Source organism: Pteropus alecto, unplaced genomic scaffold (genome assembly GCF_000325575.1).
Source record: "Pteropus alecto unplaced genomic scaffold, ASM32557v1 scaffold98, whole genome shotgun sequence".
Lineage (NCBI taxonomy): Eukaryota > Metazoa > Chordata > Mammalia > Chiroptera > Pteropodidae > Pteropus > Pteropus alecto.
The window spans coordinates 22,280,942-22,304,506 of NW_006443570.1; the positions used below are offsets into that span (position 1 = coordinate 22,280,942).

General features: G+C 42.1%; 1 protein-coding gene and 2 pseudogenes across 2 annotated transcripts in view; 1 reads left to right on the forward strand and 2 right to left on the reverse strand.

Annotated features, from left to right (window-relative positions):
* The window catches only part of PRPF8 (pre-mRNA processing factor 8), a 28,433-nt gene extending 14,363 nt beyond the window's left edge, over positions 1-14,070 (reverse strand). Inside the window, exons 1-24 of one of the 2 annotated variants that reach the window (XM_006925065.3) lie at positions 13,951-14,070; positions 13,607-13,717; positions 12,941-13,109; positions 11,823-11,987; positions 11,519-11,737; positions 11,183-11,395; positions 10,932-11,057; positions 10,732-10,837; positions 9,497-9,687; positions 9,251-9,370; positions 8,973-9,162; positions 8,718-8,837; positions 8,474-8,608; positions 7,990-8,119; positions 7,549-7,745; positions 7,217-7,423; positions 6,928-7,091; positions 6,655-6,781; positions 6,351-6,543; positions 5,891-6,078; positions 5,495-5,733; positions 5,166-5,312; positions 4,777-4,987; positions 4,464-4,580 (exon numbers count right to left, since the gene is read on the reverse strand). In XM_006925065.3, coding sequence (XP_006925127.1) covers positions 4,464-4,580; positions 4,777-4,987; positions 5,166-5,312; positions 5,495-5,733; positions 5,891-6,078; positions 6,351-6,543; positions 6,655-6,781; positions 6,928-7,091; positions 7,217-7,423; positions 7,549-7,745; positions 7,990-8,119; positions 8,474-8,608; positions 8,718-8,837; positions 8,973-9,162; positions 9,251-9,370; positions 9,497-9,687; positions 10,732-10,837; positions 10,932-11,057; positions 11,183-11,395; positions 11,519-11,737; positions 11,823-11,987; positions 12,941-13,109; positions 13,607-13,706 — 3,774 coding nt within the window. In that variant the 5' untranslated portion in view covers positions 13,707-13,717; positions 13,951-14,070. Of the gene's footprint in view, positions 1-4,463; positions 4,581-4,776; positions 4,988-5,165; positions 5,313-5,494; positions 5,734-5,890; positions 6,079-6,350; positions 6,544-6,654; positions 6,782-6,927; positions 7,092-7,216; positions 7,424-7,548; positions 7,746-7,989; positions 8,120-8,473; positions 8,609-8,717; positions 8,838-8,972; positions 9,163-9,250; positions 9,371-9,496; positions 9,688-10,731; positions 10,838-10,931; positions 11,058-11,182; positions 11,396-11,518; positions 11,738-11,822; positions 11,988-12,940; positions 13,110-13,606; positions 13,718-13,918 lie in introns of both variants that reach the window. The other variant, XM_006925066.3, reaches the window with a different exon arrangement.
* On the reverse strand, positions 10-4,455 carry LOC112473119 (annotated as a pseudogene).
* Positions 14,071-23,401: 9,331 nt separating the features above from the next.
* LOC112473247 lies at positions 23,402-23,520 on the forward strand (annotated as a pseudogene).
* Positions 23,521-23,565: the final 45 nt, after the last annotated feature.

The window sequence follows — 23,565 nt, forward strand, 5'->3', positions numbered from 1 at the left end:
CAGGAATGGTGGGAGCACCTAAAGTGGTAGTGGCAGCAATAATTATAAGTGTCCAAGGGGTAAGGAAAATTTTATAGGACAGGAATAGGACCATAAAGTCCAGCCACCTCTAGGACTACTGGATATTTCCCTTCTATTATCAGCTCTGGAAGACCAAGAAATTTTATTGCAAAACCTGCTTACACCTTAACACACCACAGGAAACAAATCCCAATATTCTATCTGATCATAATCTGTGATCCCTCTGATTAATGAGAGCAAACAGTAAGCAATTTACCATGTAATATAGCTTACTATATGCATTATTTCTCACAAAAGCCCTTTGAGCTAGGTAATGATCAGCATCTCCATACATGGGGAACTGAGGTCCAAAGTGGGTGACTTTCTCAGAATTCCAACTAGTAATGCAATAGAGCTGTGATCTGAACTCAATTTGACTCTAAACTTGTGCTTCTAACCAATATAGTAAACCTTTCTCTAACCTCTGACATTCCTCAATTACTCAGGCTCTACTTTTTTTTCCTAAGACCACTGGTCTCTTCCTTCTTACCCCTCCCATAAACCAGGATTCCAATAATGGACAGCACCCTGATTCCCCCATATCCAATCCCTTACCACTCCACAACAACCCTCTGGCAAAACTCCAAACTTAAATCACCACTATAATCTATGAGCTTACTCCATCCCATCACAGTAGCTAAGTGTCTCTGGGAAGAACTCACACAACCTTACAGATGTCTTCATTTTTCCGAAATCCACCTGGACCCTCGGTGTAGTTTCTTCAACAATCCTATCATATTCTCACCACTGAGCTTAAGTCCAGCATCCCATGGCCCAGACTCCAGCCCAGGCAATGATGAAATTTTCAAAATTTGTTATAATTCCCACTAAACTTATCTATATTCACTTTATCCAGACAACTTTTCTGTTAGGTTCAGAGGATGTTTCCCTATGCTTGCCCTTTACACTAACCCTATTCGATTCCTCTGGAACACTGTTCCATCACTCATCACACTTCTCTGTTGCATTCTGAACCACTGGCTCCTTAACTCATTTCCCGTTTGGAAAAAAAAAGTGCAGCTTGCTGCCAGCGTTAATTTAATTTTACATAAACTCGCTCTTTGAGGCTGAAGAAAATCTGACTGGTTTTCAACGTGAAAATAAAAACTGTTCTTGGAGTTATTTCTAAACAGAACTTGTTTCTAATCCTAATGTAACAGAAATGTATACATAAATCAGATTCATCAAATGAATCTTCAGCTAACAACTATTCCAGAATGTTACCATCACAAATAGGAATGATACATTTTCTAGCATTTGATATTTTCAGCAATTAAGAATGACTATATTCTGTAAATGGAAATACTATTACTAAAAACAGAATGCTATAAAGTGATGTCATTTGTTTCCAAAGGCTAGGGATATACTAGACCTATGCAAAAATAATGAGATATTTCGTGGCAAAATTTGGGGTAAGGTTAGGACTGTAATCTGCGAGTTATCTCAGGGTAAATGCTGCAGCTGCAAGCGCCACTGGCATACAGGAAATGGGTTACTGAAAACACACCCAAGTAACGCTTTAAAAATACCTGCCTTGACTTATATCTTCCTCTAGGTGGCATCTAATGTCCTTCCTCCTCTTACTCCAGCTCTGACAAACCCACACTACTGTCTCCACTCCCTCACTTCCCATAAAGCCTCACCCATTGCAATCTGGCTTCTATCCCAACTATTTCTGACATGGCTCTTGCTAAGGTCACCAATGACGTCCTGGCTGCCAAATTCAATGGATATTTTTCAGACTTTATCTAACTGAAGCACTCTTAAGCAACTGCAACTGTTAAGTGGCCACCCCATTCTTGACAGCCTTGGCTCCCATGACCCCACACTCTCCCAGTCTGGCCACACTGCTACTCAGTGTTCCCAACGATTCCAAACTCGTCCCTCTGCTCTTCTCACTCTTTATACTTTCCCTGGGTAATCTTGTTCACTCTTGAGCTTTCAACTATCTTCTTTGTGCTGACAGACTCCTAAATCTACATCTTTGACCCAGACATCTTCTCCAATCTTCAGACTGCAAAGTATCTTCACTTGGAAATCCTACAGGAAACCTTTAAGTTACTCCTGACTGCTCTTACTTTCTTACCTGATTTCTCTCCCTGGAGCTTCAAACTCATAGTTATTTTCATCAACTCTAAGAGACCGTCAATTTAAAAGGCACCCCTAAGAGGAAAAATACACATACACATGTATGTATATATTTATCTTGGAATTAAAGAAATATGATAAATATCTGCTGGACACCTCCATCTGGATGTTCTCAGTAACCTCAAACTTGTTACACATCCTCAACTAAACTCATTTATTTTCTCCCTAACCTGCTCATCTTTAGTCTTCCAGCTGGTGGCACCAATATCCACCTAGTCACCCATGCCAAAAACTGAATGTTATTTTGACCTCTTCCTTTCCCTCTGGCATCCCACCAAAAAGAAGCTCTACCGATTTTACCTGCTTATCAAATCTGTTCTCCTCTCACCTCTACTTTCCCTGCTCTCATTTTTATCTGGACTTCAGCAATAGTCCCCAAACCTGATTTCATATTCTATTCCTCTAAACTCATCTTCCCCACAGCTGCAAAAGCAAACCACCTAACACAGAAATCTCAAAAAGTCATTCCCATGTTTAAAAACCTCTTACAAGACTCTTAACAAAGTATGCAATGCCCTCCAAGATCTGGCTCTTGCTTATCCAGCCTCCGTCTGCTAACAGTCCCAACTCCACAATTTCACTCTAGTAAACTCTCAACTTTTTATAGCACCACACACATTATGCTAGTTACCTCTCCATACTTCTAGCTCAAAGATTACCGTCCCTCACTGCCTCATCCCATGTTACTTTTTTCAGGAAGACTTTCCTTTTTCCTAAATAGACTGGTCATTAACTTGAGTGTTCTTACAGATTCCCAAATAATACAATAGCTCTATAAACACATCCTATAATAGAGATGCTGACTGTGATGCTGACACAGATGCATCTGTGTCATGCATCTGTGTCTCCAACTAGGTAATCCACTTCAATGAAGGCAGAGATTCAACCTTGCATGTAGTGTGTGCAGTAGTTATCAACAAACACCAACAAAATGAGTAAGATAAATAATTCCTGTTATCTAACCCTCAGAGGGAATAATCCAACCTAAAAAAACAAACTTTCTTTGTGCTATATTTCAAAAAAATTTATCATAAGGAATTTTAGGTAAGAAATAGTAAGAAAATATATCTTCAAAGGAAGCATCACTAAAAATATTTAAAGCATTATGTGCTACGTATTTGAAGGGAAATGAAGAGCAGAATGAAAAAGGCTACAGCTAAAAGTTATTCTAAGGGAAACCAGGATGAGGTGACTTTTAATCCACTTTATTTCTAGATATATATTACATTCCTAGAAAAAGAATCCCAAGATTTTCCCTCCTGTGTGTTTTTTGTCTTGCTTCTTCATGGACCATAATGCTAGCTTAAGCTGTCAGCACAAAGAAACCAAACTGATGGGTTGAGTAGAGATTATTCTGCCGTTTTTCTAGATATTTGAGTTGCTCATCAAATCTGGGGCTGATTGGCCATACTTGTTTAACTTGCCTGTGAAGTTCACAATTTTTCCAGCTCTGTGACCATCAATGATTTCAAATTCACAAGTATGATCCTACCTCATCATCACAGTTTGAAAACGGACAATGACTTTGTAGCATAGCCAAATAAGAACCTAGCGTTTTCCTCTTTTTGTCATTATATGCTCTTGAGAGCATCAGTCAAGATATTCATATACTCCATTATAATGGCATGGGAAGACAGTGGAATGAGCAAGATGACTTTTTGAACCTTGCAAAAACTTAAGCATACAGTTAAGAAATCTTCAGATTATTCTTTTTCAATTCCAGTGCCTTGAACTGGGCCTCTGGAAGCAACTGAAAGGGAAATAAACACTGAGATAACATGCACACTAAGTTAGTGGTTAAAAGATGAACTATAAGACTTGGATAACTAGCCCTTGGGAAGATGCAAAAACAGTGATTTTTTGTTCAAATTAAAAAATCCAGCTAACTGGACTTACTGTTGATCATGTTACATTATATATTTCAAATCAATACACTGCATACCTGAAACTAATATAATGTTATATGTTAATCAGACCTCAAATAAATAAATTTCTAAGATTAAAAAAATCCAACTTCTATTCTTGCCTTAATTTAGAGTCATCAACTACACAAAAGTAGGCTGCAAAAGTCCTACAGAGAACTCTCAGAAAATAACTGAGTAGATTCGACACTCGAAGCTGCTATAAAACAAAGCATGAAGACTGATATGGTGGACAATGCTGGGAAGAAAGGAGAGCAAACCAGGGGATGAGTTGAAAGAGATGTGAGATGGGCAGAGGACATGAGGAAAGCTGGGGCTGACTGTGTGCTATACCTTGGTGAAGGTGGTGGAACCAGAGGCCATCAGAATTTGACGCACGCGGTTATGGAAACGCTGCATTGACTCATCATCCACACGCAGAAAACACTGGGCTGTCCGTTCCTTAGTAACCTAAACAAGGTTAAGGTCAACTTGTCTCTGGTACTTCCACAGGAGCAAAGACTAACTCTGCCCACCACCGAGCTCTGCCCACCCAACGAGGCCCAGCTGACTGATAATGAAAAGCTGTACCAAAAATCCTCACCCCCATTTATCCCGGAGGTACAGGGTTAGCAGTGCTACTCCTGGCCCACTTCCCAGGCTGTACCTCATTCTGTAGGTTCCAGACTCCATCCTTGTGGGTGAACTCCTCATAGCTGGTGCGGCATTTAGGCAAGATACGACACTCAAAGCCACACATGTTGAACAGCAGATTAGGGTTGTCCTTACTGTACACAGACACGAAGCTGTTCTCCCACTGAACTGTAGTCACTGACCTTGGCAGACGGTTCTTGATGTCCCAGAACACTGCCCGACCCCTGCCCAGAGAACATACGATCACATAGGTATCCTGGAAGGAACGTACCTCAAAGATCAGACTAATGATATGCCAACAGTACACTCCTACCCAGGACACAACCTCATAAATTCCCTCTAATTTTCTGACTCCCTCAGGCTGATGTCCTTCCAGTTCCCACAGCCCCCACTTAGACTCACAAGTTGACATCATGCTTCATGAGGCGCATGCGGGCATCTCTGGGCCAGCATTTCTTGTTATTATAGCCAACGATGTTTTCATTGTTGGGGTCAGGGTGCTCTGTCAGGTAACGCTGGATCAGGTCTCGAGCCTCATCTGCTGTGAACCTATACCAGGCAAGGTGCGTGAGACGGATGGAGCCCACCTCCGACCCCTACCCTACTCAAAGAACTTCATTCTATTTTAGTGCTCCAACATAGCAGAGTCAACTAAGGTACAAAAGCCGCTTCTAGAGGCTGGGCATATGCCTCAGTGCCCTTCCAGGATAAGAATCCAGGCCGTCCCTCACCTGAAGAAAATATGGATGCGATCAATGTATCTGCAGAAGAGACGAATGGGGTGGGCAGCTTCGGTGGCTATGTCCTGGAAACTGAGAAAGTCATTTGGCATCTGAGGCGGCCCAGCCATCTCACTGGCTCGGTGTAATCCCAACACAAGCAAATCCATCACCAGGCCATAGTATTGCACGATGAATGAGGCAAACTGCAGGCCTCTGATGATCCCATATGAATTTGTATGGTTCATGTCCTAGAAAGACAGACATAACACCTAACCAACTCTTAACCCATGACCAAGTCTCAGGCTTCTCCAGGGCCCATTCTCTTTTGTCCTCCCCTCAGCAGATTCTAACTCAGGAGCCAGACTCTCTCTCCCAATTCCTTGCTACCTTACTCCCAAGACATACCTTATAGTTGATGACAACATTGTTCTTGGCTGTCATGTAGTCAGCTATGTTATGGTCTACAATGAGTCGCAGCAGCCTATTAAGCAGGGTCAAGTCGATCTTTTCATACATCTTCTCAAAACGTGACTCCAGCATAACATTGCATTCACCCTCACTTGTCTCCCACACGTCCTGCAGGTTATTGATGCCTGAGGAATAAGCAAGACAGGACTCCAGCAGGTTAGAAATTCCTTTTCCGGACTACCGTCTACAGTAGCTATCATATTCCATAACCCAATCATACTACTGTTGTGTTCGTTCATCTGGAATACTAGGAGTGTCAGCTTTGCTCAGTTTAAGATCAACACTATTTCCTTAGTACCAAGCAGTAAGAGATAAATGACTTATGCTGCCCAAAGGAGAATTCTGATGTAGAACTCAATTCACCTCCCTTTCTCAGGGATGATCCCTGAAGTTTTACCTTGGCACCACTTATAAACAAGCAGAGGAGGTGGTTCTGTGTCAGCAGGCTTGATCCAGGGTGGGAAAAGGCGTCGCTTGTCAGCTTCATACCACAGGTACTGGTCCAAGTAGGCATCAGTTATCTTCTCTAGTGGCTCCACATCATACACTGGCACCAGGTGGCTGTAGAGATCCATGAACTCAATGCCTACCTGTGGGACAGGGAAGATGGCTCATATCAATCCACCAATCACCTGAGGCGACCATGGATTCCATGAATGAATAGTAGAGCGAAAAGAAAACATGGGGGGCATCTCACTCACTTCTTTAAAGGCTCTCTGTGTGAGGAGGTGACGCTTGATGCGGGACAATGCCTCGTGGGGGTTGTCATAGGCTTGCTCAATCAGGCCTAGCTCCTCTCTCTGGGACTGGTTTAACCGAGACTTCACACTGACAAGGTAAAAGGAAAAGTGAGTAAGAAAACCAAGAGGAAGCCAAACCCAGAAAGGACTGAGGCTAAACCTTTCTTTGGATTCTGACGATGAGGCCATTTTCTTGTCACCTTCTCATAGGAACTTATCTATTCCACTCCTCACCTGTAAGCTTCCTTGAGCCGCTCCAAGGCCAAGATAAGCAACTTGGTGTCATGCTTGTAGGAGAGCGGGGGGAATGGAATGGGTGAGAACCTACGGCTTTCCAACCAATGCACAGTGGTGGTATACACTGCCACCGCTTCCTCTGCTGTGATGTAAGGCCCATCCTACAAGGCAGACATAATAATTAGCCCTCCACTGTAGCCAATCCCTCCAGCAGAAGGCATGGCCTCAACTCTGCAGTCTACTCCCTGCCCAACCCCCACAACTATTCCAGCCTACTGTGCCCAACCTTCAGGTAGTTGTGCTGCCGCTCCTGTTCTGCCTTCAAGTAGAGCCGGGTGAGGCGGCCCAGGTTCTTTTTGCAAACAGTCTTGTCCACAGTGGCCCCACGGCGGATCCGTTCTCGGTTGTAGTGGGCAGTGTTGGTCCACCAGTCAGCCTTGGCCTTTACATATCGAAGGATCATATTCTCTATGGGCGTTGGCAGCCCAGGGACCTGAAGTGCAAAAGGCACAATGAGAAAGTGACGGGAGCCACAAGACCCCCTAAGGACATCTGGGAGTGGTAATCCTAACCCCAGGAAGATGATATCCATGCCTCCCTATTTGGGGAGACACTCGCCTTCCAGGGAATGTTGGCCTTCCAGCAGCGCCAGGCTTCACTGAGGTGCTGCAAGATTGTCCGGGCCTTGTTCTGTTTGATCCCCTCAGGCATCATGTCCAGAATGTCATGCATCACAGCTGCTCGAAGCTCAAGGTCAAAATGTGACTCTACTCGTTGCTTTGTTACGGTCTTCGCCACCCCCTTCGAGTGTCGGCCTAGAAGTGAAAGTGATTAAAAGCAAGATCTATTGCTGTTAATAAGAGGCTCTACCTTCATGCTCCCCTCACTGACCACAGTTACAACAAAAAAGAAATGGAATACTAGATTACACCCATTAGAGAATGGATTTGGAGACAATCCAGCATCTCGGTCTCAAATAAGGGCAGGGGACAGAAGAAGCACACACATGGTCTACCCTTGAAAAGATAATAGAAGTTGGACACAGAGAAAACAACTCACCTTCAAACTGCCGGGCCAAGAGGTTGCCCAGCCATCGCTCCAGCAAAGGGGTGATGCCACGCATGAAAAACAGCCATACTCTCCAGCCAGCAGCCCAGAAGCCACAGCCAGGGCCCTTCCCTACAGGGCCCTATGATCCCAAGTAGAAGTCAAGAATACAAGTTAGCAATTCGTTTAGACAATAGAAAACTGGGCAGAGATAGGAAAGGAGGAACACATGTACGGCAGTGAAGGGAAAAAAAAGGAACTCTGGGATCTTAACATCTAAAATAGGGTAAATGAGAAATTTTAAGGCAGAAACCAATAACTGAGATTCTCTATTTAGATCCAAAGGTGGGTTTTGTGGGAAGTGGTGAGATTCACAAGACGAGAGCAATAATGACACACTTAGAGCCTCTCTCCAAATAGGTCCCTGGAAAGAGCTCTAACTAGATGTAAAAATTAAAATGGATCTGAGAGAGTGAGTGTATGGGCAGGGTCCTACCGTGTTGAAGCGGTAATAGATGAGATGCTTCAGGTCCTTGCACATGCGAATCTGCCGCATTAGCTTGTATTTGTACCGGTACATGCCTGTCAGCTGCCCCACATGGGCAAAGATATATTGCAATCCATCTGCCAGCTGCAACACAAATGCCTCATTAGGCTTTAAGCTAGATCCAGCTCCACAATCATCCAGGCTTCACCCAGCTTCCCCACCTGGGGCAGAGATTGCGGCTACCTAGCCTTACCTGGAAGGCATCCACATTGCCTAATCGGTACTGCACATGACTGTCCACCACCAGCTTCGTTAAACGCAGAACTTCTCGACACAGATGGAAAGCATTCCCAAAACGAGATTTCTTTCTTTCCTGGAGAAGATGCCAAGAACAGAAAAAAATATTAATGAGCAACGGTCCTGATTGAATGTGTGCCTTCTCTGGGAGCCAGAGCAAAACCAGTCCATCCCTCAAGCCCAAGAGACCCTTAAGATCCAATGCAGGCACCTTGGTGGTAAGTGTCTTGACAGGCTTGAGGTTGAAGTTATAATCCAGGTGCAGATAGTTGAGGTTTTTACGGTGAATGAGAAGGTTAAGCATGTTGTAGCCCTGGCGGCAAACCTGTAATCCCACCTCCACCCAGTCCAGCTTTGTGGACTGAAAGAATTTGGTGGCTTTGAAGGAGCGGAACAGATACCTGGGGTGAGAATGAGGACAGTGAGAGTCAGCCTGCTGATTATCTTGGGAACAAAAGAAGTCTGAGCAGGGGCCCTAAGGCACCTTACCTCTTCTTTTGGGCTTTAGGGGGCCGGTGCTTCAGGGCATTAAGCACATAGTACTTAAGCAGCTTCTGGTAGGAGACCCTCACTTTCACAGGCTGTCCAGCAGGACAGTGCTCCCGATACCTGGGAAAACAAACCCACGATGGCTTAGCCTGTGTCTCCTTCCAGCTGCTCTGATAAAGACTGCCCACTCAATTGGAGTCTTTTCTCCTAGACATCCACTACCATTCCCCCCAGTAAAAGCCTTACCAGTTCTTGACAAGGGGGATGTCCAGGGCCCGGCGGGTGCGACCAGAGCGTAAGTTGAAGGGCCGTGGGGCCCACAGCAGGGCAATGCCATTTGCTGTATTATCTGTGTAAAGGGGTGTGTCCTTCAGGAAGGGCTCCACAAACTCTGGGAGCTCAAACTCTTCATCATCATCTGGCAATGGTTCCTGGCTCTGAAAGAAGAACCCCCAAGGTTTCAGCTCTTACTGAATTGGGCAGAGACATCAGATGAGAGGGAAACTCTCTGGGGCCAAGAATAGCTACATCTACCACGGAAACTAGGCCGCCTGACATGAGAAGCCCTAAAGGACCAGGGCAAAGGGGGCTAAGAGAGCAGAGAACAAGCAAGGGCCAACTAGGAAAGCAAGCATTACTCCTCACTCCCCAACTGGCTCATCACCAAAGGCCTACCCAAGGAGCCCCAATAAGAAATAAATACTTCAATCATCTCCTGCCCAAGCTCCAAAAACTGGACTTAGGGAGCACATCTGTTCATGTTAAGAACACAATGGAACATTGATTAACAGGGATAAACACTTAAAAATATACATTATTCTTTCTATAAGAAGCTAGTCACAAAAGACTACATACTGTATAATTCCATTATGTGAAATGTCCAGAATAGGCAAATCCATAGAAACAGCAAGTAGATTAACAGTTGCCTAGGCAAGGGAGGTTCAGTGGAAATGGAGAGTGACTGTTAATTGGTATAGGGTTTCTTTAGGGGAAGATGAAAATGTTCTAAAATGGCCTGTGTTGATGGCTGCGCAACTCTACAAGTGAACTAAAAAATGCTGAATTGTATATTTTAAACAGGTGAATTGTATGGTATGTGAATTGTACTTCGATAAAATGATTTAAGGAAAAAAAAAACCACAATGGAAAACCAGAATAAACTATATATATAGAGAGGGAGAGAGTGAAAGGGAAAAAAGAAAGGAAGGGAGAGAGGGAGAGAGGGAGGGAGAGATAGACAGACAGAGATCGACTGTCCAACCCAGAGGAGTAACAATAAAGCCCAGATGGATGATCACAGAAACCAATAACTTGATTTGAGCCAAGTCCCAAATTCTCAAATTAGCTTACAACTCAAGGGGAACCACTTAAGAGGACGGAAAACATATCTCCCTCTTGATGAATTTTTATCTAGTAACACCTCAGCCATGGTCAGGAAATCTCTCTTGGAATAGCTAAAGTCAAATGTCCCTTCCTCTCACCTTGACAGAGTGCCTATGGGAAATTGGGTTGATCAAAGGATCAAAGTAGAAAGCTGGCAAATCAGGATCCTCAGTTTTGATGAATACAACATTAGGAGTGTGGTACCTAAAATGAAAGAAAAGTCAGCCAGGGGTCTCCTGCCCTGGCCCAACCTAAACACCAGCCTTCTCCTTTCCCCCAGCTGTGTTCCAGCTCTCACCAGGTAAGGTGCACGTGGTGTGGAAGGTTGTTATACAAGTAAGGAAAAGCAATCTTGTATTCAGTGCGGATAGGCTGCCGAATGATGATCTTGTTAATATCATTGAATTCATTCCAGTCTTCATCTCTAGAGTACAAAAACAAGGATGAGTAGACTAGTTGGAGAGTTTGGAAGCTACAATGGGATCTTAAGGATCAAGATTTGATTTTATTTAACTCAAGGTGCCTAAATCCCTACGCTCTCCAACTTACTGTAGGTTGATATCTCGAACAAGAGGTTCAAATTTGGGGCCTCCAGGAATGGCCATATTGAGCGCCTTAGAAGTAAAGAAGGCCTTCAGATCAAACAGATAGAAGTAGTTGTCATCCACCAAGTCTGTCAGGAGCTGATTGGCTAGGCGGTAGAGTGTGGACATCATGGGCAATGTGAACTGCCAGCGCTGGTAAGTGGAGCCATTCACATACCTAGGAAAAAGTGAGGTCCGTGTCAGGTAGGTCTAACAGCTAGCTAAGCCACACTACCAACTGCTCTTCCAGGACCCCTAGATTTCCAATTCTCACAGGAGTGGTAACTCCGACCACACTCACTTTCTGCTGTCCCTCAATGGCTGGTGGTCATAGAACCAGTCCAACACAGGAGCATCCTCCTCAGGGTCCAGCTCTAGCTGAATGGCCTCCAGTGGCTCAACATCTAGGATGTTATCAGCATAGTCCAAAGGCGGCTCCTCATCATCAAAAGGGGGGAAACGCATCCTCTTGAAATGCCTCCTATCTCTTTTTTCTCGCCGCATCATAATCCACATTGATCTGGAAGCCAACAATGTCACACAACAGTTTGCGCCCACTGCCTTCCAACCACCACCACCACATACCATATTCCAGCCCTTCTCACCCCCACTGAGAGATGTAGACAGGCTCAATGACCCAGGGAATCTCATTGACAAAGGAAATAGCTCCGGTGATGTGGTACAGCACAGGTACATCCCGAATCTGCTCCCAAGGCATAGGCATGTTCTCCAGGAGTTTGAGGACTGCATGGGGCATATACTTTAGGGCACTGCAACATTGGAAAGAGATATGATTAGGAATCACAAGGTATTCTGCTACTTGACTCTTGCAGAGAAGCCACATGGTAACACAGTATCGCATTCCACAAAAAAATCCTGCCTTACAGTCCAAACTCATAAACTCAGCACACAGGCTCTCCATGACCAGGAACGCTGCTTCCCCATCTCCAAATGTGCCACTCTTCTCAACTTCATAGTGCCATAATACTAGGTTTCAGTCCCTTTAAATCAACAGCTGTCCCTCTAAAGACAGCTTTTAAGCTGTCTCACATTCTACTCTCTCTGTATTTTCCCATAAATAAAACAACATTCACCATACTTTATTGTAAGCATTTGTCTCATGTCTGTCATGCCACTACACTATATACACAGCCACTTCTCTTATTCACTGCTATATACTTAGCACCTAGCACAGTCCTCAAGAAATAGTTTTGAAATAAAAAAAAAATTCCATGGGTGTCTTAGACCAGTTCATTAAGTGGCTAACATTTTTGTGTACAAATGGAAAAGGGATTTGCTAAGGCTTGAGGCCACAGGAAAACAAGAGACTAGAAGAGACCTCAGGAGTTAACTACTCCCAAACCTGAGACTTCTGGTCACTGAGGAATTACAGGCAAGAAGAATGCACACGTGTCTTGCTCTGGGCTTCAACCCGTTCAAAGACAGGGACATCTTATAGTACCAACAGCACAAATTAAAGTTCCAGTCTCAGATTAGGAAGTAAAATAAGGACAATAAAGAACATAACTGGAAAATCTGGACATTATCACAGGATCCTAGTGGTTTCCTCCCTTCTCTTATATCCACCAAGATAAGCTGTCCTAGAAGATTAAGGTCTCAAGATTAACGTCACGGCAGCTATCCAGCCAGAACTGCAACTTATGGACAGGGAGAAGGGAAAGGAGCCAAACTCAAAATAAAATAATTCCAAGGTGTTCTTTACCCCAAGTAGACCCTTTTGTCATGGCGAAACTTCCTGTTGGTCATGTCTCCATGGTCTCGAATGATCTTCCTAACATGTTCTGGGGGCATGTCTTCCTTCTGAGCATCCACAAATCCAAACTTCCGCTTTTCCGCATAGCGCTTGGCCTGCAACTGCTGCCATTTTCGGGCTACAAAAACACCTCAGTTTAAAAGACTGCTCATCCTTAGCCAAATTGTCCTCACCTCTTGCCCTAGGGTAAGCTCCTGTCTGGATGTGTAAAATAAGGGCCGGCGCCCAGCAAGAGCACTCTCTACCAATTTCCGTCATCTCGTTCTGCTTTTTTTATCTTCATCACATTTATGACTGCCTGACATCTTTCTAGCAGATTTTTATAACTTTTTATTGTCTATCTTCCTCATTTAAACCCTATAGGGGCAGGGGTTCTTGCTGCATCGCTATTGTATTCCCATTGTTTGGATCAGTACTTGCAAACAGACGCTTTTTTTTAAACAGACGCTTTTAAAGACCTGATTAGGTGAAAAAATAAATGAGGGGCTAATAAGCCCTAACACCTAGTGTTTTGACACAGGGGGAAAGGGTTCAAACCCGATGTCCGCGCATGCACGAGCACACCCGTCCCCACATCTCCAGACCCGCAGCACCGCTCCCCCACGCGTTCATCACCTTTCTCCTGCAGCTTCTCCTCCGACATGTAGTCCGGCAGCGGGGCTAGAGGGCCGGGCACCGGGTTACCCGGCCCTCGGTAAGGAAATACTCCGGCCATGCCGGGAGAATCTGGGGGCGGTGGGAGGAAAAAAAATTAACGAGAAACAGGGCCCGGGCCCACAAGAGGCGCAGCAGAAACGCGTCAATAGCCCCGGCCTGCAGTCCCGTTTCGCTCAGAGTGGGCGCAGCCCGGTCTGACCTAATCCCTCCGGCCGCTCAGCCCGACGCCACTATGCCTCCCGCAGCCAACCCTTAAAACCCACCACGTACCCCTACAGCCCCTCACACAGACTGCAGCTTACTTTCACACAATGGCGACAACCCTACGTCCGCTCCGCGTTCCAACGCCGGGAAGTGCGCAACTCGGTTTCAGCAGTTGACCCAATAGGCGCCGATATGTTCAGACAGATTAGAGAGCTCACCAATTAGAGCCGCAAATCAGGCCTGAGGAGGCGGGTCCACGGGCGGAATTATTTGAAAGCAAGGGGGGTGTGGTCGGAGTAGATACAAGGCCCGCCTACCGTTTTTCTGAGGCTGCTTCTGGGGCCTCCTCTGGCCTGTCTCAGTGTCTTAATGACGACTGGAACCCGATCGCGACGGACTCAAGCTTCCAGAGTTTTAATGAATTTGTCAAAATTTGCACATTATTCTGTGTCTAGTTATGCAAGTGTAGACTTGAGATGCAGTACTAGGTCTGAGTCACTCAGTCCTTTGTTCATTCATTCATTTATTCATTCAACCATCATATATTGAGTACCCCCTATGTATTATTGGGAATATAGCAGGGAAAAAGCCAATCTCACTGAGCTCACAGGGTAGCTGGGAGGCAGACAAGAACCCAGTTTTCTACGATGCGATGTGATAGTTGTTTGGGAGGGGAGCATTTAATCCTCACCTGCCAAATCAAGGAAGAGTTAGTAAATGAACCTAGAAAAATAAAAGGCCTTGGAGAACAACATTGCTGGGTGCCTTTTCCCTTTCTCTCTCCATTCCTCTTTTCTCTCTTGAAACAATTACACTATGTAGGGTATATTGGACACTTTATAAATGGTTCCTGACTCCCTCCGGCTCTGCCTATGTCTTGCCTGAATTGCTCTCCATCTCCTGCCATCCTTGTTTCACTTCCCATCCCTCCTGCTTCATTCTTTGGTAACAGCTTTCAAACTGACTTAACAGATAAATTTGTTTGAATTCACACCAAGTTTACTGTGGAAGATGCAGAGGAACTGTAATTAATACAGCCTCTCAATCTAGTTGGAAATTTGGGAGTCAACGGTAAAATTGAGAAATATGCAAAGGAAAGTCCAGAAAAGTGCTGGCTGGTGTGGAGATTCATACAGTTCAAAAAAGGGAGAGGAGCATTATTAAAGATTTGACCATGATAGGTAGATGTGAAAGATTTGATGGAGTAAAGAAAGAGGAAGAAAAAAAAGAATCTCAGGTGATGGAAACTGCTAAAGTTAGAGTTTACAAAAGGGAGAAACATGGACTGTTCTGAAAAGAGGCAGCCCATCGACCTAGCTCCAGTAGAAAGTCCAGCATCATTATTATTATGTTCATCATAGTCATTGCAGTGAAGTTTTTACCACCTGTTTAGATTCACTATATGCCAGTTATTGTTTTAAACCCTGGTAGAATCCTAATATTGTCTATAGTTTAATTAATAGTATTGTACTATTAATGTCAATTTGTAATAATGTCAATAGTAATGTCAATCTCCTGGTTTTGATTGTCCTAATATTGTTATGTAAGAACTTCTCAAGTGGAGGAAGGGTTCACAAGAACTCTGAACTATTTTCTTTTTTTTTTTAGGTGAGGCAACCCTTGGTTGACATCACAGATCGCACGGATCTTGTCAGCTTACAATCTCTTTCTTTTATTATTTTTTACACCTACAGCACTTGGTCTTCCTAAGCAGTTTCCCATTGAAGTACTAAACAGGCCTCACCCTGCTTAGCTTCTGCGATCAGACAGGATAGGGCTTGTTCAGGGTGGCATGGCTGTAGACATTGTTTTCTAAACAGCATTACCAAAATATAATTTGCATTCCATAAGTTCACCTGTTTAAAGTATACAATCCAATGATTTTTAGTATATTTACAGAGTTGTGCAATTATCATCATTATCTACTTCTAGAACATTCTCATCATCCCTAAAAGAAACCATGCACCCATGAGCACTCACCCCATATATCTTTCCGCCTCCTACTTCTCAGCCCTTGGCAACCACTAATCTACTTTCCATCTCTATAGATCAGCCTGATCTGGACATTTCATGTAAATGGCATCATAGAATAGTGGTCTTTTGCAATTGACTACTTTTACTTAGCATAATGTTCTTGAGGTTCATCCTTGTTGTAGCATATATATATTACTTCTTTGGAGAAATGTCTTTTTAGATTTTTTTGCTCATTTTAAAATTGGGTTATCTTTTTTATTATTGAGTCGTAGGAGTTCTTTATATATTCTAGAAACAAGTCTCCCCATCATATATGTGATATAGAAAATTTTTCTCTCATTCTTTTTACTTTTTTGATGGTCTTCTTTGAAGCACAAAAGTTTTTAATTTGAATGAAGCCCAACTTTTCAAATTTTCTCTTCTATTGCTTATGATTTTAGTGTCAAATCTTAGAAATCATTGCCTAACTGAATTCACAAAGATGTACTCTTATGTTTTCTTTTAAGAGTTTTATAGTATTAGTCCTTACATTTTATAGTTTTATGTTTCATATCAAGTTAATTTTTGTATATTGTGTGTGATAGGGGACCAAATTCTTCCTTTTGCATGTGGATATCCAGTCATCTTTGATTAAAAAGACAATTTTTTCCTTCTTTGAATTGTCTGTGTCCCTTGGTCAAAAATCAACTGAAGTTTATTTGTTTCTGGACTCTCAGTTCTATCCTATTTATCTATAGGTTTATCTTTATGCTCTCTGTGCTATTTTATAACTTCCATGTGAGCCTAAAATAATTTCTAAGCCAAAAGTTAATAAATAAATAAGCTAATTTAATCGTCAAAACAACTTAACACAAATAAACAAATGGGACTACATCAAACTAAAAAGTTTTGTACAGCAAAAGAAACCATCAACAAAACAAAACGACAACCAACTGTTTGGAAGAAGATATTCACTAATGATACATCTGATTAGGGGTAAATATCCAAAATATATAAAGAACTTATTCAACTCAACAGCAAAAAAACATAAACGATCCTATTAAAAAATGGGCAGAAGACCTGAACAGATACTTCTCCAAAGAGGAAATACAGATAGCTAATAGACATATGAAAAGCTTATGTTTTTAACCGTACTGTCATATCATCTCTATTCATGCTAAGAAGCATAGACGATGTTGGATGAGAACATTTGAGTCAAATTAAAGTTGGTTGATTTGCTTAAATCTGCTTGAATTCCAAGCAGTTTTGACATTTTGCCAATGATTTCAACCTATTTGACGATTTACAAGTATTTTTCTTTTAAATCTGGAAAATACATGTGCAAATGAAATAATTTACAAATCAAAAAACTAAAACTTAAAAATTAAAAACTTCTCTTAAGGTCTCTTAACTGGTCAAACAGTCTGCTTGAGTTAGTCTGACGAAGCTCAATTAAAAGTGACCAAGCCAGGAACAGATCTGAACAGAAATTATTAGTTGTCATTATTTTGGACCATTCACTACACAGTCAAACCAGTCTCCTCATTGATAAGGAATTTAAAACTGAACTTAGGTAACTGCAGGTCATGCAAAAGAAGGAGTCCTCTGACTAGAAACACACAAGTGGCATTCTAAGAGCTGAGGTGAGGAGTTGAATCATCAGACCAAAGTTGATACTAAATTTTTGAGAAAGAGTCAGTTCACAGAGGAAAGAATAACAGAAAAGCAGATGAAGAAGGCTTGAGACACACACTGTCCAGGATAAGAGGAGGCCAGAGAAAGCCAGGGAAAGAACAGTTGGAACGGTCAGGAGAGGCCCACAGGAAGGAAGCACTTCAAGAAAAGGAAGCTCTCTTATCTGGATAACAGCAAGGAACCGAGAATAAAGATTGAGAGAGGAAAAAAAAAGAAAGAAAGAAAGAAAGAAAGAAAGTAAAGGAAGCCCTCTGCCATGTTAGATGATACAACAGGTAAGGAAGACTGAGAAAGGCTGCAAGCTTGACAAGAAAGAATTCTCTGACCTATGAGAGCAGTTTCAGAAAGATAATGGGAGAGAAAGGTTGCCAGGGAAGTTCAAGAGACAATGGAGGCAATGGGAATTGACCAATCACTTGAAAATTTAGGCGTAAAAGAAAGATAAGAATTTGTATTGGAGCAAGAGGGGTAAGAGAAATTGAGATGAGTAGGAAAGTAGATAAAAATCATAGAACTGGCAGGTACATCCTAGATTGTCTTGTCCAAACTCCTATTGAATGCAGAAACTCTTTCCAAAGCAAATATGCCCTTAAAAATCTCCTTCTACAAAAGTTTAAGGCACACCTCCAAGTGCAATACTTGCCAAGGTGGCAGGATACAGAGGAGAGCACAGTAGACCTAGGCTATGCCTGGTGGGAGCTTGCATTCTAGAGGTAGAGATGGATGATAAATAGCTAGCTATACAATTACAGTAGTCCTTCATTATCTGAAGAGGATTAATTCCAAGATCTCCCACAGATACTGAAAGCCAAAGATGCTCAATCAAGTCTCTTATTTAAAATGACGTAGTATTTACATAGAAACTACATATATCCTCCCATACATTTTAAGTCAATTATAGATTACTTATAATACCTAATACAATGTGAATGCTATATAAACGGTCATTATACTGTATTGCTCAGGGAATAATGACAAGAAAAAAAATCTGTACATGTTCAGTACCAACGACGGACGCAACCATCATAGACCTAACTACATAGTACATGCCAGCAATAATGTAATGCTTTTCCTAACATTTTTGATTTGAGATTAGTTGAATCCCTGATGAAGAACCCAGGGATACAGAGCGGAGCAGGGGTGACTGAGGGCCACTTGTAATGTTTTTAGTTTTAACAAAGTTATACAGTCTTGCAGAATTTGTTACAAAGATTTGTTACAAGGAACAGCTATCTATGCTCCCTCTGACCTTTCCTCTCTTCCACCAATTTTAGCTGATTATTTCGGCATTTATTGCTATATCTCCAAGTAATACGCTTGTATTGCTATTTCTTGACTTTTAACTTTTGGACATTATCTGCTCACTTCCCACTGTAGAGAATGGAGATCCAACTCTCCCCCTAGCCTCCCTTATACATATATGAATATGAATTTTTTAAATTCAATGTATGTCAAGGAAATGCTGCTGCAGTTGCCCCGAGCTGTGCCCCTTATTTCCCTCCCCCGTCTCCTACATCTCTCTAGCCCCACCACTCTCACTTGCTGCCAGGGTGGAAATGACTGGATTCTATGAAGAGCTGGGGTTAGGGAAGCAAGGGCGGGAACTTGAAGAAAACGATGTTTGGATGAGCTGCTAAGGGAAGTGAGTGAATAGCTGAGTAGCAATGTTGTTCTAGGCAAAAAAAATGGCCCCCAGTTCTTCAGGTTTCTTCATCCTCCTCTAATGGTGTTCTGACCTGGGATCTGGGGCAGAGAGCCACTGTGCCAGTCTCAGCTCCTAGGATTAGTAATGCCAATCGGAGAAGTTCAAGGAGGTGAAGGAGCCCTTTCAAGGGCACAGGCAGGCAGGCCAGAGTGAGGGGACAAAGCCTAACCCAAAGAAATAATTTACTATCCCTGGAATATCAGATACTATCCCAGAGTCTGTTTTTTGGGTTGAGTGGTGGTAGGCAGAAAGTCCCTAACAGGGACCCTTGTACCTACCGCACTACCAGATCAAATTCCCATTCTTCTACTCCTAAAGCCCACATGGCTTGCATCCTTATCTCAGTTGAAAGAGCTCATTCAGTCTGAGAATCACTTTTCTGACCAGTTCCTGTAGAAGATGTGGCAAGTAAGGGTCTGTCTCCCAGCAGGTTAAAGGCAGGAAAAGAATGGACTTATAACACTAAGTTAAGTGGTGCTCATGACTGCAGGGGAAAGCTGAAATGGACCTGCCCAGCAAAGTTCCTGCATTCCTAAAAAGTACATAAATCAATACTTGAAGAAAAGTTTGGCTTTCAGACTGAAGCATCCTGACTTGTAAATACCACTTCAGAGCAATTTATCTGACTTGATTGCTTTTCAGTTGTCAGCAGGCTTCTATCTTTCTACCTTAAAGTTTTTCTACTACTCAGCCTTTCTATAAAGAGGCAAAATAGTGTATAAGAAGGGTCCCTGAACCAAATCAAAGAACTGGATTCTAATTCTGTCTGTGCCACAAAATAGTTGGGTATGCTTGGATAAATCACTTAACTTTTATAGGCTTCAATTTCTTATGAAATGAAATGATAAGACTGGATAATCTTGAAGGTGGTGTATTAATAAAAATTGCTAAAAGGGAAAAAAAACTCAATTCATATTCACTTAAGTAAATCCAGAAGATTTTGTTTGTTTGTTTTTTGTTTTGTTTTGTTTTGTTTTTGGCTCATGGTTCAGGAGAAGTCCAGGCTTTAGGCAGAGCTTGATCCAGATATTCAAATAATGCTAGAAATCTCTCTTTTTTTTTTTTTCTCCTATCTTTTGAGTCCTCTTTTTCCGCGTTGGCTCCATGCTCAGGCAAGCTTCTTATATCCTACCGGTTTAGCGATGTTAGCACACATAGTGCATCTTAGCCAAAAGTTCTAGCAGAAGTCAAGGTGCTGAGGCTCATAGGCTCTGCTTATGTCATGAGCTCATTTCTGGGAAAGAGAATGTGTTGTTCTGATTGGCTAGACCTAGGTCACATGCCCATTTAGTGGGGAGTGAGAGAGTGTTTTTCAAAGGAAAATCCCTATACTACTAGGCAGGCAAAAATAGCAGATGTTGGTCACAGGTGGTGTAATAGAAAAAAATATGCATATGGGTTTGAGTCCAGGCCCTGTCACTAATTAGCTAGGTAACCCTGAGTAAATTGCCCTCGTTACTCATTTTAAAAATGGGATGAGTTTTTACTGCGTAAGATTAAATGGGATAAAGTATAAAAGGTGCCTGATGTGGTAGCAACAAATGTTCAGCCTGAAATGCTATGACTTTAAGTTAATGATTTTAAATAAATGCTTCATTTCAATACAGGAGCAATTCTTTAAAGAATAACTTCCCTTATGTAATCTCTTGCAAAGTGAGAGCTCCTAATTTCCAGCCTGACAAATCCAGACTTTACATACAATATAGCTTTGACAACTCACTTATGGAGATTTATGTTTAATTAATTTTCTTGTTAACTCAAGATTAATTTGGCTAAAAGATTCTTCGGCATTTCAACCCTTGGCATTGAGGACCACTCTAAGTTGTCTGAACCCATTCTCTTGCTCTAAGTCCATTCTACTGAGTAAACTGGGTTTGCTTTTTGATGCTAGAGGATCTTAGAACATTTTAGGGCTTTGTAGGTCAAAAGGTAGTACTAAGAGATCTTCCCACAGCAAAGCTTTCACAATCCAGCATTGCATTATAAATCAGGACATCACCAGAACCTAGAAGAGTGACTCAGTGTAACCACACTCACAAAAGACTGACACAATTCTTTGCATAGAAATTTATTAATTTATTATCAGAATAGTGTTCTGAGACCATAAAATATCAATGTTCCTCCATCTAGGAAAGCCGCACCTCTGTGCCAGAAGACAAATAATTCATGAGCCAGTAGCTTGGTAGGCACAGAGTCAGTCTTGAGTACCACTTTACTGGGTGGTAAGGTCTGACAGAGCACTGCCATGATGCTCATTGACCCAACTCATTAAACCAAATGTAGTATGTGTCAACTTCTGCATCTTTTAGCCTCTCTTTTCTAGGGTCCCAATTGACCATGCCTCTCTGATTCCCATTATCTATATCTGATCCACACTATAATTAGTCTAGTTGATAAGATATCACAACCACAATTATAATCACAATCCAGTCCTGCCTTCTTGAAGTTTCACTGGTCCACCACAATGGAAATTTGTGTGTGATCCCAAAATATTCAGGTATTGACTCATGTCCTATCCCCACCAGTAGTTAATCTCACCATTCTCCTATAGGTTTTAATAGATAACCCATAGCAACAGCCAGATTTCCCTAACAGTCAAGTTCTTGGGCATATTTCATAAATACTATCAAGTATTACCAAAAGGGGTACTTACCTGAAACATGAATTTAAGACAGTGATAAAAGAAAAGGTATAGAGCATGGAATGAATCAATATTGACATCCAAACATACTTAGGGAACAAATTTCCCTCATGGGTTTGTCATATTCTGTTTTCCTTGAGAACTCAAGATAATGTTTTTGTTAATCAAGGCGTTAAGAATTTTGAAGCTATTACTTCTATTAAAGGACAAACTATGATAGCATTCTATTTCGTTTTTCTATCTCAACTTCTATATCTTCGACTCTCTGGTTTTAGTCTGATTACATTTAAACTCTGCTCTTATTTTCTGCCTGTGTTTACTGCCAACTGTGACTGGGATCTCTCACAATCCCTCTCTCTCATTTTTTTCCCTACCTCTATAATTTTTTCTCTCTCTCTCTTCATCTCTGTGTTCCCTTCTTTTTCTTGTTCCTTCCTTTGGATGTTTATTTAATCATTTTCCCCCCCACCCTTTTCCTCTGATTCTCCACAGTCCCTTTGCCTATTCTTCGATCTCAGTGTACATCCCTGATTCCGACTTTTCCTCATCTTCCTACCAGTCTGTGCCTATCAGTTCCCATTGGTCTCTATTTTTGTGTTTTGCACTGTAGCTGCTTGGTACTTTGTCTGCCTGTCACCAACTCCACATATTTCCTGCTTTCTTTTTCTGTCAATAAATCTTTCCACTTACTGCCTCCTCCACCTCTGCTCTTCCGCTTCTCAACTCCCCTAATGAATCTCCTCTCCTCTCTTTCTACCTCTCTCTTGTTCTGCTAATCTCTCCATCTGCCACTATTACATCCATCTCTCTTGAGTCTGATTGTTCCTCCTTGTCACTTGCTCTCACTAAATCACTGTCTAGACTATCTGTATCTTCCATCCTTGGGATCTCTTTCCGTCAGCCTTTATTTTTTTCTTGTCCTCTTTGGTTATGGCCATTTTACCAATTTTATGATTTTGTTTTCTCTCAGCTTCTATAACAGTTTTTCTCGATATTTCTGCCAAAGATTCTCTGTCTTGCGCTCCATTTCTTTGCCTGTCACTTCTAGGCAACTAATCTTCTTTCTTTCTATCTGTCCCTCAATCTATGTATGTCTGTCTCCAACATCCTCTTTGTCTTTCTCTAGCTCAGCTTTTAGGCAGATTTATTTTTAATTTAATCTTCCTGTCTCTTGCTTTTGCTCATATATCTTTTCTGTGGATAATTAAGGGTTATTTCTTTCTGTCTATTGTTTAATAGAGTAGCAACCTTAATTTGCTCTATCCTTCCCATAACATCCAGGTTATGAACAAAGGAGGGATCTTATGCATTAGAGGAAAAAAAAATGCAGAAGCAGCAAGGTAGAAAGAAGAGCTTTTGAATGAATCCCAGGAAAGATTCAGATATTCCTTAATCCCTCTACAGTCAAACAGAAGACTTCTCTCAGGTGCTATGTTTCTGCCTTATTTTTCATGAAAACCTGGGCCTGGGAAGACCCTACACTGCACACCCAGAGTGGATGTTTGAGTCCATTATGGCTCTGAACTTCAGTACTGTCCTAAGAAAATGCATTTTTTTCTATGGCCATGCTACCCTGAACAAGCCTGATCCTGTCTGATCTCGAAAGCTAAGCAGGGTTGGGCCTGGTTAGTACTTGGATGGGAGACCACCTAGGAAGATCAGGTGCTATAGGTGTAAAAAATAAAAATAAATAAATAAATAAAATAAGGGATTGTAAGT